The sequence below is a fragment of the Leopardus geoffroyi genome, chromosome A1 (assembly GCF_018350155.1).
Source record: "Leopardus geoffroyi isolate Oge1 chromosome A1, O.geoffroyi_Oge1_pat1.0, whole genome shotgun sequence".
Taxonomy (NCBI): Eukaryota; Metazoa; Chordata; class Mammalia; order Carnivora; family Felidae; genus Leopardus; species Leopardus geoffroyi.
This window is the reverse complement of record NC_059326.1, coordinates 177804971-177819693: the sequence shown is the minus strand read 5'-3', so window position 1 is coordinate 177819693 and position 14723 is coordinate 177804971. Positions and strand designations below refer to the sequence as shown.

Genomic DNA, 14723 nt, shown 5'->3' with positions numbered 1-14723 from the left:
CCTAGCACTTATTGCTACTAGATATTCTATTATGTATTTGGCTATTTGCTCTCTGTCTCTCCTGTTACAATGCAAGCTCCTTGAGGTAGGAGGCTTTTGTCTATTTTGTCTGCTGCTGTATCACCATGCACAGGGCCAACCACAAGCAGGTGCTCAGTAGACACTTGAGCCCAGTGAATGCATGGACGAGCCATGTGTGCATCTGGGAGTGCTCCCCCTGGGGCAGGTGCCTGACACAGAGCTCAGGCACTCAGAAGATACTTGGCAAATTAGTGCTCCCTGCCTCTCCTCTGCTGTCCTCTCGTCCTCCCTCCCATCCTTCCAGCCTGCCAGCTCTGTGTCGTGTGGTGGGGATACAGTGAGCCACAGACCTGGCTTCCCCTAGGGCTTTTGCAGCTGGGAAGGGGCCTTAAAACCCCTGCCCTTTGAGCTCATGTCCCATAACTTCTGTCCCCAGTGAGGAGTGATCCCCCACACCTCGCTGACTCTGCAGCTGAAATGACCATACTAGAGCTATGGCTGGGATTAAATATAGCTCCTGATCAATCCTATTGATTTTTTTTCCCTGTTCCTTTCCAGCAAGCCCACGTGGCCTGCAAACCTCCTTGGGGGACTTTAGGAGAAGGGGACTTTGGGAGAAAGGCTGTGTGTGTGTGTGTGTGTGTGTGTGTGTGTGTGTATGTGTGTGTGTGTGTGTAGACAGTGATGGGGAGACATCTCCAGAAAGCATCTTTCTCCCCACCCCTTCCTGTCGACCTGGTCCACCTTCAGAAGGGAGGAAGGGACGACTGATTTGCTATGACCTCCCAGTGCCTTTTGTGGCAAGGACATTTCCTCTCTGGAGGACACCTGGACAGTGGCCAGCATGCAGTCAGCACTGGAACCGTAGCGGTGAGCCAGCTGCTGGTCACCTCATGCAAGGTCCAGGTGGCTCCTGGCTCCCGTACTGCTTTTGCAGGTCTTGGGGGGTTTTAGCCTGAGGCTGGGGAAAAAGAAATCCCCATTCTCCAGCTTTGTTCTCTCGGGTTTCCTCTCTTTGGTTCCTGTCTCCTGTGTCTCTCTTTGTACTGTGTTTCTCTCTGGTTTCTGGCTGCCTCTCTGTGTCTTTCCCTGCTGTTTCCTACCCTTCAAGCCAAAAGTCTTCCAAGTGAGGCCCTGGATCACATGTTGGGAGGCCCCACTAGGGAATCACACTGGAATCAATCAATCAGTCAGTCAACGTCACTTCCCTGTTCTCCACCATGGCTGGTCTGCGTGATGTCTGTCGCATTCTGCCTACCTCTGAATCTCTCGTCTGCCTCAGACTACCTCTGGAGTGACTCTGCCAGTGTCATGGGTGTTTTTTTTATAGAAAGGGCTCTGTGGGCATCTCTACCTATAGCCTTGTGCCTCAAGAAAGTGAGGTCAAAGCAAAGAGCTTCCCTGGCTTGGTTTACTCACCCACTGCCCCAGGAAAGGAACGGCTGCAGAGGAAGGGTAAAGCGAGGGGTGGACAGGGCGAGACCAAGATTTGTGAGTTAGCCTGCCTGGGTTGTACCTCTGTCACTGTGTAACCTTGGCACTCAGTTTTCTCACCTGTAATATGGGGATGAGGATAACAGTTCTAACCTCGGGAGATTATTGTAAGAATATTGTAAGCGAGAGGATGCATAGAGGGGAGTTAGAACAGTGGCCACGACATTATAAGCCCCAAATAAATGATACTTTCTAGAAGGGCGGAACTGAAAGCCGGTGACTCGGAGGTCACTAGGCCTGGCCCAGAGAGGAAGAGGGTTTTTCCCTTTGTCACACAGCGAGTCTCCTGAGCCTGGGGACGGGTGGGTGGGAGCTCAGGAGTAGCACTGGAGGACACCAGTGGGGAGCAGCGTGGCCAAGGGTGTTGACTATGGCATCACACTGGCTCCCAGCATCTGCCCCGCTTTGACCAGCTGTGTGCCTTTGGGCAAGTCCCTTCACCTCCCTTCACCTTGCTTTCTTTAACCCTTAAACAGTATTACTCATATCTACTTCACAAAGCCATTTATGCATTTACTAAAATTTACTCATTGGTCATTTACTACAGGCCAAGTTTGGGCTAGGGGCTAGAAATCACAGTGGTGAATAAGACAGATAAGCCCTTGCTCTGGTGGAGCTTACCTTCCGGTAAATAGAGACAGACAATCTAAAAAGGTAGCAACTAAGACAACTTGGAGAAGAGCTCTAAGGAAAATGGAGCAGGGGGTGGGTAGAGCTGGACTGGGGAGGGTGGTATGACATTGGACCGTGTGGCCAGGAAAGGCCTCTCTCAGGGGGTGACATTTGAGTGGCAACCTAAGAGAAGAGAAGCTGCTGTGGGAAGATCCAGGTAGAGGGAACAGCAAGTGCAAAGGCCCTGAGGTGGGAGTGTGCTTGGTATGTCAGAGAGGAATAGCAAGGAGGCTTGCTGACTGGAGGGCTGTGAGTGAGGTTGGGAGGTAGGAATGGTCAGCAGGGGCCAGAGCATGTGTCCCATATGGGTCCCCATGAAGAGGCTGGATTTTCAGCGAGTTGGAGATCACTTAGGAGGCCTCTAGCAGGGACGAGAGAGAATTAATTTTATATTTTTAAAGGATCTCTCTGGCAGAGGGAGGAGGCTGTTGAGTTGTGCAGTCTGGAGGGGATGCCTGGAGAGGAGGTCTGATGAGTGGAGCCAGATAAAGTTCCAGACTCCTCCTGCCTGGCCTGGTACAGGCCTCAAGAATGGAACTGAGCCCAGAAGAAGTCTTTAGCTCCTGAGAGCTGCATGTTGGGGGCTTGGGCCATGAGAAGGGGGAGCATGATGCTGAGGATGAGGTAGGCTCTAGAGCAAACCTGGCCTGGGTGGGTGGGGTCTCTCTCTCCATCTGTCTCTCTTTCTCTCTCTCTTTCTGAGAATTGCTGCCGCTATTACTCCCCACAGACTTTACATAATTCTGGCCCAGCTCCCTCCTCATTATGTCATGCGCTGAGTGGAGTCTAGGTCACTGCAAGGCTTGCTGTGGTCGGGGAGAACAGACTGCTGGCTCCCTGGCATGGCATCTGCAGCAGACCTTCCCCAGGCTGGGGTGGGGGTAGCGAGGTTTGTGGGGGTGGAGGTGCAGCCCAGCTCCAGCCCTAGGCCTTTGGGACAGCTCAGGCAAAGGCCGGGGCTTCCTGTGCTGGGCTGTGGCTTACGAGCACTGGGGGTTGGGGGCAGGGAACTACATCTCCCCAGAGTTAGGGGCCCTCCCCTGGAGCCCAGGCCCCATCAGAAAGTCAGGTAGACCTGCTGAGTTGCTCCTTTGACCCTCAGTTTCCTAAACTGTAAAATGGGGACAGAGACACCCCAGCTCGTGGTGATGTGTGACTTCAGTGGGCTCACGTGGGAGCAAGAACGGTAGGAAATGTTCTGAGGACAGAGGTCTAGGCACATGTGGGGAGAGGGGCAGACAGAGAGGTCTGGGGTTGCCTTGGGGCTGCCTGGGCTGTGGTCCTGGGGCCTAATCCCCTTCCTACATGCCGCCTCCCATTTCTACCCCTCTTCAAGGCTCTGCCCCAATCCCGGAGAGAATCAGAATAGGCTTGAACCCACCCCCCCACCCCCTACCTTGCACAGGTAAGGCGACTGAGGCTCAGAGGGGGCTGTGACTTACTCAGGGCCACACAGCCCAGCATGGCAATGATCAGACCCCATAAGTCCCAGCCCAAGGCATTTCCTGATGCACTCACTTCTCAGTGTGAGATGCCTGCTACCCTGGAGGATGCTGAAGAAGTTCGGGTCAGAGGGCATGCCTGGGGAGGCAAGTCTGGCTCTATTCTGCCCTTTTACACACATCTGATTTTTTCCCACTATGGTGCACGCGCATGCGTTTGTGTGTGTGTGTGTGTGTGTGTGCGTGTGCATGTGTGTGTGTGTGTGTGTGTGTGTGTTAGGGGAAAACAGTTTTGTTTTGCAGTTATTAAGAAATTTAAACAATAGTTACTTGCCTTACCTGGCTTCTGAGTACAAGGGACTAGGCCCTTTCTGCCTTCATGTTGTGGAATTCTCACAATAACTTTTGAAGATTAGGGTTGATTATACCCATTTTACAGATGAGGAAACTGAGGCCCAGGGTCATACAGTTGGCAAGTGGGGCCAGGGATTTATACCCAGCTCTGTCCATTCCAAAGCTCTCACCTTTCCCTTAACATGTGCTGGCTTCTTTAGAAGCTCCTGGGATTGGAGACCCTCTTGAACTCCCACAACCTCCATCCTGTGTGGGGCAGATGCAGAAAGCAGGCCCCGGGCTGCTCTGATGTTTGACCCTGGGTTCCCAGGGAGAGTTATAGGGAGTTTGAATTAAAGGGGAGCAGGGAGGATGCAGGGCTCATAACCCCCTATCTCACTGTTGCTTAATGTTCTCCATTCAGTGTTTACTAGGGATGGGGGAAGGTGGAGAGAAGAATGTGCCTCCCGCTCCCTCCCTGTTTCTAGAATTACTGAATTCTTGTTAGATCTTTAAATTTTATGTAAATTCTTCTTATTTTCCTTGGAAAGGTGGGGTATCATATTTTAATTAGTAGTGGTGTCAAAGGAGGGCTAGATTAATTATTGGAAATCCTGAGTTCCAGATGGTTTTAATTTTCACAGCAGGGCACCAGGGTATATATTTTTAAATTTTTTTATTAAAATCATACCTAGTGTATTTTAGGGGCACTGAGGTACACTCTTTGTGGCTCCAAAGATGCCGTATTTAGGGCTATGATTTTTGTTATGGAGAAGCAAGTCCCTTGTCACTGAAATTAAAAGTTTGCGGGTGAGGGAGGGGCAGGTGCTGGGAAGCAAAGGCTCAGAGATGGGAGGGTGAGAATTGGGGGGGGGGTCATAGGCAAAGAAGGCAGCAGTGGGAGGAGATGCTGGGGAGGGAATCAGGCACAGGAATTCAAGTCCAGAGAGGAGAGAGAGCTCAGAGAGGGTACATGGCCTACCAAAGTCACACAGCACCTTACTGGTGAGAGAATATGAATTGACAGAGGGACAGAGAGGGGTCTGGACACAGCTTGCCTATTCAAGGGACAGTCACCCTTTGATCATTTGATGTTCTTTCTCAGTCAGGGCTTGGGGCATTAGCTCTGGACACCCCTCTCCTGAGGGAGGCTCTGTGGAGAATGGATGGTTTAGTGTGGGGTCTTCTACTTCAGATCAGGGGATAGATACTGGGTCCTGATTGGGACTTCTGGGCTCCTGGAAGTTAGCCACCTTTCAGCCTTGGTGGCCTTGCCTAAAGAAAGTAGAATATCCTGAAGAGAGCCTTCATTTCCCAGGGGCCTTGAACCTCCCCTCCCTGGACCTTCCCCACTTCAAGTGGCAAAAGTGTGGAGTGGGGAGGGGACACTAGCAGGGGTTCTAGATGTTTGCCCTGGGGGAAGGGGCCTTTGACCTAAATTTTGGGGGAGGTAGCTTGATGTCCCCCAAGGCAGTGTGCGTGAGTACCCATGCAAACTCGCGTGCGTTTGTCTGTCCCCTCGTTCCAGAGACTGCTACTTCTCTGAGGTTATTCATGTGGCTGTCTGTCCTGTTTTGGGGAATAGAGGTGAGGGGCTGGTGAGGGTGGGTGATGAGGGGAGAAGGGCACACTGGTGTTTAGCCGCAAGGGGCAGAACAACCCTCCAGCTGGAGCCATCTAGGTGCCGAGTGGCGTCGACAGAGGCTGGGGGTAGAGAACAAATGATGGACAGTCTCATGTGTCCAAGGGGCAGGGCGCTCCAATGAGACCTGTTAGATGCCTCCCTCATGCCTGATGTTGGAGCAGTGAGGGTCCAGGGACAGGGTCAGGGATCTTTGCCCCTGGTAAAAAAAATGTGTCTTGTTCTCCTTCTGCCTTTCGAAGCCCAGCTCCTAGTGGAGACAGACACCTTCGGTAGTCAAGTCCGGATCAAGGGCAAGGAGACGGAATTCTACCTGTGTATGAACCGGAAAGGCAAGCTCGTGGGGAAGGTGAGTGATGGTCTGGGATTCCCTGGGTGTTATCTCCCTGGCATCCCTGGGTAGCTGGCACGGGGTGCTGGGGGCCCTGTCAGCCCCAAAGGGAAAACGGCGGGGGGTGGGGGGGAATATGTGTGTGTATGAGATTCCAGCTGTACCCTCTTCCTTTAGCCCCTTCTCTGCCACTGTATCATAGCCTACCAGGCAAAGGTACCCACGGCTATGACTTTGGGGAGCACGTAGGGTCCTGATCCCTCCTGTTGGGTGTAGACTTCGAGGGGTTTTGGGGGCTCCCTGCCTACATGCACCTGCTGTCTAAGAACAGGGATGCGGCCGGCCCTCCCTTCCCCTTCCCCTTCCCCTTCCCCTTCCCCTTCCCCTTCCCCATCCCCATCCCCTGCCCCTTCCCCTCCCCTCCCCTTCCTATTCCTTTTCTCTTTTCTTTCCTCTTTCCCCAATTCCTGTAATAACACATAGTTTCGTTTCCCTGAAACCTCCAACTCTTCCCCTCTTCCCCTTCTTCCCCTCCTCCACACCCTAGTGGCTGGGGAGAGTGTCACAGGCCAGAGTATTGTTGCTTATTATTTGTTAATAATAACAGGACCAAAAGCTTCTGTTAATTGAGCACCTACTTTCTGCCAGGCACTGTGCAAAAAATACTCCCAAATAATCCCACAAGGCCGTACCACTACCATCCTCACTTCGCAGATGAGAAAGCCGAGGCTTGGCCCCCGCCCAGGCACTTGTCCCGGGTCCCACACTAGAGCTGGGCGGGGATTCAAAGCCCAGCTTGGAAGGCAGAGGTTCCAGCCGCACTGCCCACACCGACTGAAGCCGCTCGCTCACCGAGCACAATAATAGAAATCGGCCGAGCGCGGCCCCGGGACGCCCGGGAGTGGTTTTAATTAGTGATTCACTTTCCGCGTCCCGGGGCGGCCGGCCGGCCGGCGAGGGGATCGGGGCAGGGGCGGGCCGGGCGCCGGGTCCCCTGGCCTGGCCGTGCGTTTCCTGTGGCGGCGCTGCCCGGCCCCGCGTCAGGCGCTTTGTTCTCCTGCCCGCCCGGGCCGCCTCCCAGGCCCAACCTGCCCGCGGCTGGACGCTCGGCTTCCTTTGCTCGCGGCTTCCAGGAGGGGCGCGCGGCAGCCCGCCGTGCCCGGTGCCCGCGCCCCCGCCCCCCCCCCCCCCATCCCGTCTGCGCGCTTCCCGGCAGCTTGACCCCAGGAGGGCCGTGCTGGGGTCAAAAGAGCAGCCCCGCTCCCCGCCGCCGGCCGCCCACCGCCCGCCTGCCCGCCCGCCGGCTGGCCGCTGAGTCACCGCTTCCACAGGAGCCGGCTCCGATTTCCTGCCCCCTCGCCCTCTCTCCCGTCATTAATATTGGGGACGGTTCAGCTGGCGCTGGCTCTGCCGGCTCAGCGCAGCCCAGGGAGGGCCCCCTCCTTTCCGCCCCCCGCCTCGCGGCAGCTCCCCCATCCCCGTACAGGCGTCCGTCTTCTGGGCTGGCCCCGAGGATGCCCCCCAAATCCACCTGCCCCAAGATGGCCCTGGGCAGGCCCCCTGTTGGCCTCTGCCTAGCTCAGCTCCCCTTACTGCCTCTCGCCCCCGGGGCAAAAAGCCACAGGCTCTTGGGGTGCTGTTCCATCACAGCCTCCTAGGCAGTCAGGGGCCAAGGTCCTGGGGTTACCCCTCCATCCTTCACTGCTGCCACTGCCTCTGTTCTGACCTCATACTTTGCCCCAGCTGCCCTAGGGCTGCTAGCCTCAGGCTTTTGCCTTTGCTCACTAACCACCGTCAGCTTTCTAAAGCGCACCCCCTGTCCTCCACCCCAACTCCTGTCAAAACCCATCCCTGGGTCCGCACCATCTACCATCTACCAGAGAAAGGCCACACTCTCTGGGGAGACACACAGACACACAAGGCCCTGGGAGGGGGGTCTCCCTGGCCTCACAGCCCTGCCACCCATCCTCACATTCTTAAGCCATAGACACATAACACTGTGAACTGCCACCCGCGTGGACGGGGCCTTCCGGCTGTGTACAAGCCGTTCCCTCTGCCCAGGTTGCCCTTCCCTCTGTCTATCTGCCCCGAGTCCTGCTCAGCCTTCAACAGCTTCTTGCTTCCCTGGCCCCTTGTACAGCACACCCACCCTGGAGCCCACAGTCCCTCACACAGTCCTCTATCACCTATTGCTAACCTGAGTTGTCATGTTTGTCTGTGTGCCTATGCCTCCCAGTTAGATTGAGAGCTCACCGAGGGCTGATTCTGGGTCCAGCCATCCATGCTCTGTGTACCTGGCTTCTCAGAAGCACCCACCAAAGAAGTAGAAAAATAGTTCATGCTTTCCGAGGTTGGTCTGAACCTACCACCAGAATTATTCACGTCAGGCCGGGGAGTCAAATGCCCTAACTGCTGAGCCTCAGTGTTCTTCTCTGTAAAATGGCAGTGATCATGCTGGCATTTACTGGCACTTGTTAAATATTCCTTCCCTTTCCCTTTGAAGCCAGGCCATGACGTTACTCCCTCGCCTGTGGGAAGGAGGACCTTTGTGGCCTCAGCTTAGGCTCTGGCTCCTTTGGAGTGGCCTAACAGGATAGCTTTCTTGGGTGGTCTTGGCCGTGGGTGCCAACCTTGCACGTCTTTGGCCCTGGTAGGGCACGTGCGTTGAGCCCCCAACAGAGACCATTCAGATGTTCTGGGCCCCGGCTGTAGCTTCTCTGTTGTAACAATCACATACCAAGGCTCTGCGCTGAGCCCCTGCGTGCTCAGGCAGCCCCTTTTCTTCTTGTCACCTTTCTGGACCCCACAACCATCCCACTCCTGGGAAGGAGTACACCCTTTCATTCCATAAACAGTTGCTAAGTATGAAGCACTGTGTGCCAGGCATTCCCCCCACCTCCCCGTCTCTGACTATTCAACCCAATCCCCTGTGTGATCCCTGGTGAACCCTCTTTGGGCTGAGGCAACATACGGCCCCAGACCTTTCAGGGCAGAAGGGTACCCTGCCCATCACCCCATCTTTGTGAGGACTGCTTCATTTGTAGATGACTGAAACCCAACTCAAAAGGCCTTAAGCAAAAAAAGGAATTCTTTTGGCTGACAAAACTTAAAATGTCCAGGGGGTAGTTGTAGCTTCAAGTTAGACTGGATCTAGGGGCCAAATGATGTCATCAGGATTCGGTCTTCAGATCAAATAGAAGGAATGGGACTCCAGTTTGGAAAGGAGGAGGTTGGAGGTAGTGGGCAGGGAGAGATGCTCAAATTCTACTTAATCACCCAGGTCCTGGGATGGGATATTCACTCACTCCGCAAATACTGATGATCTGCCTTGCCCGAACCAATTGAGTCAGCATTTTTGGGGGTGAAGCCCAAGCACGGGTTTTCGTTTTTGTGTTTGTTTTTAAAAAACCTTTGCAGGCAATAAGCAGGACCTTGGAGGTAGTCGGGAGCAGAGGTGAGGGTCAAGCCCCGGTGCAGCCTGCCATTTAACTTCATATCTGCTATGTCTGGGTTCATGGGGGGAACTTATGACCGTCACTGGCACCATGGCTCCTCCCAAGGAGCTCCTGAGGTCTCGGGTGCTGGGAATTTCGGCTCTCATAAGTAACCCCAAACCTGTACAAGCACACGTGCTAGTTCCTTGCACATCCGAGACCTTGCTTCATGCTGATGGTGGCTGTGTGGCTCCTGGGGAGGTGAGGTGCCTTGATAGTTGGTGCCCGCTCTTCCATACCCTTTCTCCTCACGGACCTCTCCGGAACTGGACAGAGGAGAAATGAGCTGCAGTGGCAAATGCAGGTTAAAAGCCGGCTCTGCCTCTTACAAGCCCCATGACCTTGGGCAAGCCCTTTTACCCTTTTCTTCTCGCAGAGAGTCTACCTCAGCAAGTCGAGAGGATTAAATGAAATAATGCATGTGGAAATGTCTGGCCTATAATTGACAATCGATAAATGCTGAAGGAATGAGTGAATGAATGAGGAGGGAGACCAAGTAGGTCTGGCCCTCTGCTCGCTGTGTCCCCTTCTCAGCACATCCCCCAGGAGGGCCTCTCACGGCTCATGACTGACTGTCTCTGGGACATTAGTGAGGGGTCTGGGACGCAAAGGCTACTTTCTTTAAGAGGAAAGCCCTTTGGTGAGTCTATCCCAGAACCCTTCATTCGTTTGACCACAAATGCTCTGGGTGCCCGGACCTGTGCTGAGCCCTGCGGGCAGCTGACAAGTGGTCCTGACCTGCTCAAGCTCTTGGGCTAGTGAGGAGGCAGGCAGATATGGAATTGCTCTGTTGGGGCGTGGGAGGAGGAATGGGTGCCAAGGGAAGAAGATGGAGTACATGAATCCACCCAAACTGGATGCTTGAATGGAGTCTTAAAGGAAGAAGAGGAAATTCCCAGGGAGATAGAAGGCAGTGAAGGAAAGCTTCCTGGAGGAAGTGGTTACTGAGCGGAACCTTGGAGGACGAAAGCAGTCTTCCAGGCAGTGGCAGGCATTCTGTGATGGGGAAACAGCACGGTAGAGGCTTTGCTCAGTTTGCTGTCACTGTTCCATGGAGACTGGCCAAAGGACCTGGGCCCAGGTTGGATAGGCAGCTTCCAGAATTATCCATGGGGGGCCCAGAGACCACTTCCATCTACCTTGCACATAAGCCCCACTTCCCTCACAAGAGTTCCTCACTGCCCAGCCCCACCCCGTGCTGCCCGACACGCACTGTCTTCTGGGTCCTACATGTCTCCCGGCCCCACCCCCTGCCTGTTTCGCAGCCTCCTCGAAGGATCTCATCCTCCAGACAATGTTTTCTTACCCTGCCTGTCCCTTTCTGCAAAGTTCAGCACTTTGTCTGCAGGGCCCGAGCCTGCCCTCCACTCAAAGGTGAACGTTCCTGGAAGCTCCAGCCTGTTTTCCACTTCAAACAAAAGGCTGGAACTCGCACCTCAGTCTCCACGCACGGCCAGACCGCTGGGCTTCCAACTTGGCGGGGCATCCGTCCGTAACGAGGAGTGGGCCCGGCCTAAATTTGGAGATGTTAGTTGGAAACTCAAGTGCTGCTAATTCAGGCCTTCCAACTCTGTGCACTTCCCACTCCTCTACATGGACCAGTCCGACCGTCTTGGGGAGGAGGTTCAAAGCCCTGCCTCCCACCATCCTTTGTCCAGAGCCGATCCAGGGAGGGAGGCCAGAACCATCTGAACCACCTGCTTTTCAGAAATAGTTTAGCAAGTTCCTGCTGTGTACGAGGCTCATTTATAAGCGTCATTCCTCACATTTCTGTGACGCAGGGGTCGCCGTCCCAGTTTGGTAAGATGAAGAATCCGAGGTCTAGAGAGTGGAATTAACTAGCCTGAGGTCACGTGAGGAAGTGTTCGAGTCGATTCAACTTCTGACTCCTTGCCTGGCATCCCTTGTCTCCTGGGCAGTTCACACATCTGCTCGGGAGCCTGCAGTCTCAGAACCAAGGGCATAGGCTTTGGCGTTTGGCCATGTAAAAACTCGTATTTTTGGAGGTCCGCACCCCTCTTCACACCAAACACTTAAAATGCACCATATCCCATATTAAATGGAATTGAAATTTAACTATATGGCAGTGGGGTTGAGTGGCAGTGCAGTAGTTGACTTTATATCGGGTTTTGTGCACATCTGCGGGGACTCTTTCTGTTGCAAGTGACAGAACATAATCTCAACTACTTTAAAGGAAATGAGACATTATTGGCCCACATCACAGTGAGGTAATGAGCTGCAGCTGCTGCTTGGTCCAGAGCCCAAAGGATGTGACCAGAACTTGATTTCTCTCATTCTCTTCGTCTTGGCTTCACTTTCTCTGTGTTGGCTTTGTTGTCAGATGGCGTTTCTCCTCATGGTGGTAAAATGGCTGCCTTTGCTTCAGCCTCACATTTTCCTCGTGTTTAAATCAGCCTATGTGTTTGGGGATTGCTTATACAGGGGTCTTTAGGAACATTCTGATTGGATGGCTCACACCACATGCCCAGCTCTGCCCCAGTCACAGGAATGTTTTATTGGCCAGGTCTGGGTCTCGTGTACTAGCAGAGTTGAGGTGGGAGCCCTTGGATTCCTGAATGACGAGGGAATCTATTACCTAACTGGCTGGCAGGGAAGAAGGCAGGGGCCAATATGACAAGTCCACTCCACAGACCGAGGAAGTGAAGTTGCTTAGGTCAGGCCCTCTCTACGCTATTGCGCCAACCCTCAGTCACCTGTCTGTACCCGGGCCACACAGCCTGCCCCTCACACCCACCCCCCCTGTCTCACCTCCTTCTTCTCTTGCCTCCTCCAGCCCGATGGCACCAGCAAGGAGTGTGTGTTCATTGAGAAGGTCCTGGAGAACAACTACACAGCCCTGATGTCCGCCAAATACTCTGGCTGGTACGTGGGCTTCACCAAGAAGGGGCGGCCACGGAAGGGTCCCAAGACCCGGGAGAACCAGCAGGACGTGCACTTCATGAAGCGCTACCCCAAGGGACAGGCAGAGCTGCAGAAGCCCTTCAAGTACACCACGGTGACCAAGAGGTCCCGGCGGATCCGCCCCACGCACCCAGGCTAGGCTGGCCCCACCGCAGCCCCCCAGGCTGCCCCCAGGCCCACACTCACACTCACAGAGAACTGCATCAGAGGAATATTTTTACATGAAAAATTAGGAAGAAGCTCTATTTTTGTACATTGTGTTTAAAAGAAGACAAAAACTGAACCAAAACTCTTGGGGGGAGGGGGAGCGATAAGGATTTTATTGTTGACTTGAAACCCCCTGTCTATGACAAAAGACTCACGAGAAGGGACTGTTGTCAACGCACAGGTGCTTGTCTCTCTCTAGGAACCGACAACTCTAAACTTGTCCCCAGAGGAGGATTTGAATGAGGAAAACGACACTCTGAGAAACCAAAGTCCTTTTTCCCAAAGGTTCTGAAAGCAAAGAACAAAAAAAACAAAAACAAAAACAAAACAAAACAAAACAAAACAAAAAAAGAAAAAAAAGAAAAAAAGAGAAAAACAAAGAGAAAGTAGTACCCACCCCCAAACTCCCCTTCGTCTCCAGTCCCCCGTCCCTGTCCCAATCTCCAACAAAAATCGCTCTCTGGTTTGCAGTCATTTATTTATTGTCCGCTGCAAGCTGTCCCGAGACACCGCGCAGGGAAGGCGTGCCCCTCGGGAATTCTCGGCGCCTCGACCTCCGACCTCCGACGACAGACGGCCTCGTCCAATCAAGTGACCCTGCATTGCTCGCAGTTCTGGAGGATGCTGCTATCGACCTTCCGTGACTCACGTGACCTAGTACACCAATGATAAGGGAATATTTTAAAACCAGCTATATTATATATATTATATATATATAAGCTATTTATTTCACCTCTCTGTATATTGCAGTTTCATGAACCAAGTATTACTGCCTCAACAATTAAAAACAATCGACAAATTATTTAAAAAACCATGAGGTGAGTGGTGGCAGGCGGGGCGAGGGGAGGCGTGCAGAGCTCAGGCAGGGTGGCCTGTTTGTGTTTCATTCTTCTTAGTCTTTGCGCTGAGAGCTGGGGCCTCACTCATTCATTCATTCACTGATTCACTCCCCGCCCCCCCCCCCCCCCCACCCCACCAACTCCCCTCTGCTTCCACCCCACCGTGCTCCCATGCACTGTTCTAGGCCCTGGGAATGCAGCCTTAGACAAAGAGATCTTTACTTCTGGAAATCCTTGCCTTCAGAGACATTACATTCCAAGGAGTCACCAGTCATAGGGTCACATACATTTGCTCGGCACCTCCTGTGTTATTCTGTGTACTGGGCATGTATCAAAGAACATACCAGAAAAATTCCAGCCTGCAGGGAACGTCACGTATTCACCGATTCATTGCTTCATTCATTAATTTATTGATGGAACCACTTATTCGACCTATATTTATTAAGGCCTTACCAAGTGCCAGGGACTGTTTTAGGTACTGGGGATTCACCAGAGACCAAAACAGACAAAAATCATGGAACTTGCAGTCTAGGGGTTATTGCTTGAGTCATTTGTGCAGCCCGTATCTGGATTCTGCCAGAAACAGGCTGAGGAGGGAGCAGGGCCCTGTTCTGCATCTGGTGGCAGTGGGGTCAGAGGGCCCAGGTCCACTCTGAAGACCTTAGATTCTCGTGTGATGGAATGTAAGGAGTCTGTCTGCCTCTAAAACTTTCTTCTAGGTCTTCTTCCCCAGGGCCTGGCCAGGAGGTAGGCAAGAGGCCGGGTTGGTCTTGGGGTAGGAAGCAGATTGGGCAGGAGGTTGACTGAAGAGGAAGATGCCTTCTGTGGGGTCCTGCTGCTGTCACCTGCCTCTCTTGAAACCTCCTCCTGCCAAAACTGTCCAGAAGTCCCCAGTGAGGCCCTACAGAGAGGAAGGAAAGAGGGGGGTGGGAGCATCTTGGTAAAGGACTCCTGGCTGGATCGGGGCTTGGCTTCTAAACTGTGTGCTCCCTCGGCAACACACCTCAGAACTTGGGTCAAGCACATCTCCCGGTTCTGTCCTTCCTCCCTGCATTATCAGGGTCCCTCCCCATCCCTGGGCCCTGTCCCGCGTGTCACAGCACATTTCCTTAGGATTTCGTGAAGCCCTTTCAGGTGCACCATCTCATTGTAACCTCAGGACAACCTGCGAGGAAGATACTATCATTATACCCATTTTTCAGAAACATTTAGCAGCTTCCCCAAGGTCACAGAATAAGAAAGTGCTGGGGCTGGTGTCCAAATCCTACACTCTCCAGGATTGCAGTAGCTGCCACCTGGTGAATGCCTACTGTGTTTCAGATGCCC

General features: G+C 53.4%; 1 protein-coding gene across 1 annotated transcript in view; it reads left to right on the top strand.

Annotated features, from left to right (window-relative positions):
- The window catches only part of FGF18 (fibroblast growth factor 18), a 33286-nt gene extending 19926 nt beyond the window's left edge, over nucleotides 1–13360 (top strand). Inside the window, exons 4-5 of the mRNA XM_045501646.1 lie at nucleotides 5847–5953; nucleotides 12224–13360. Coding sequence (XP_045357602.1) covers nucleotides 5847–5953; nucleotides 12224–12490 — 374 coding nt within the window. The 3' untranslated portion in view covers nucleotides 12491–13360. The remainder of the gene's footprint in view (nucleotides 1–5846; nucleotides 5954–12223) is intronic.
- Nucleotides 13361–14723: the final 1363 nt, after the last annotated feature.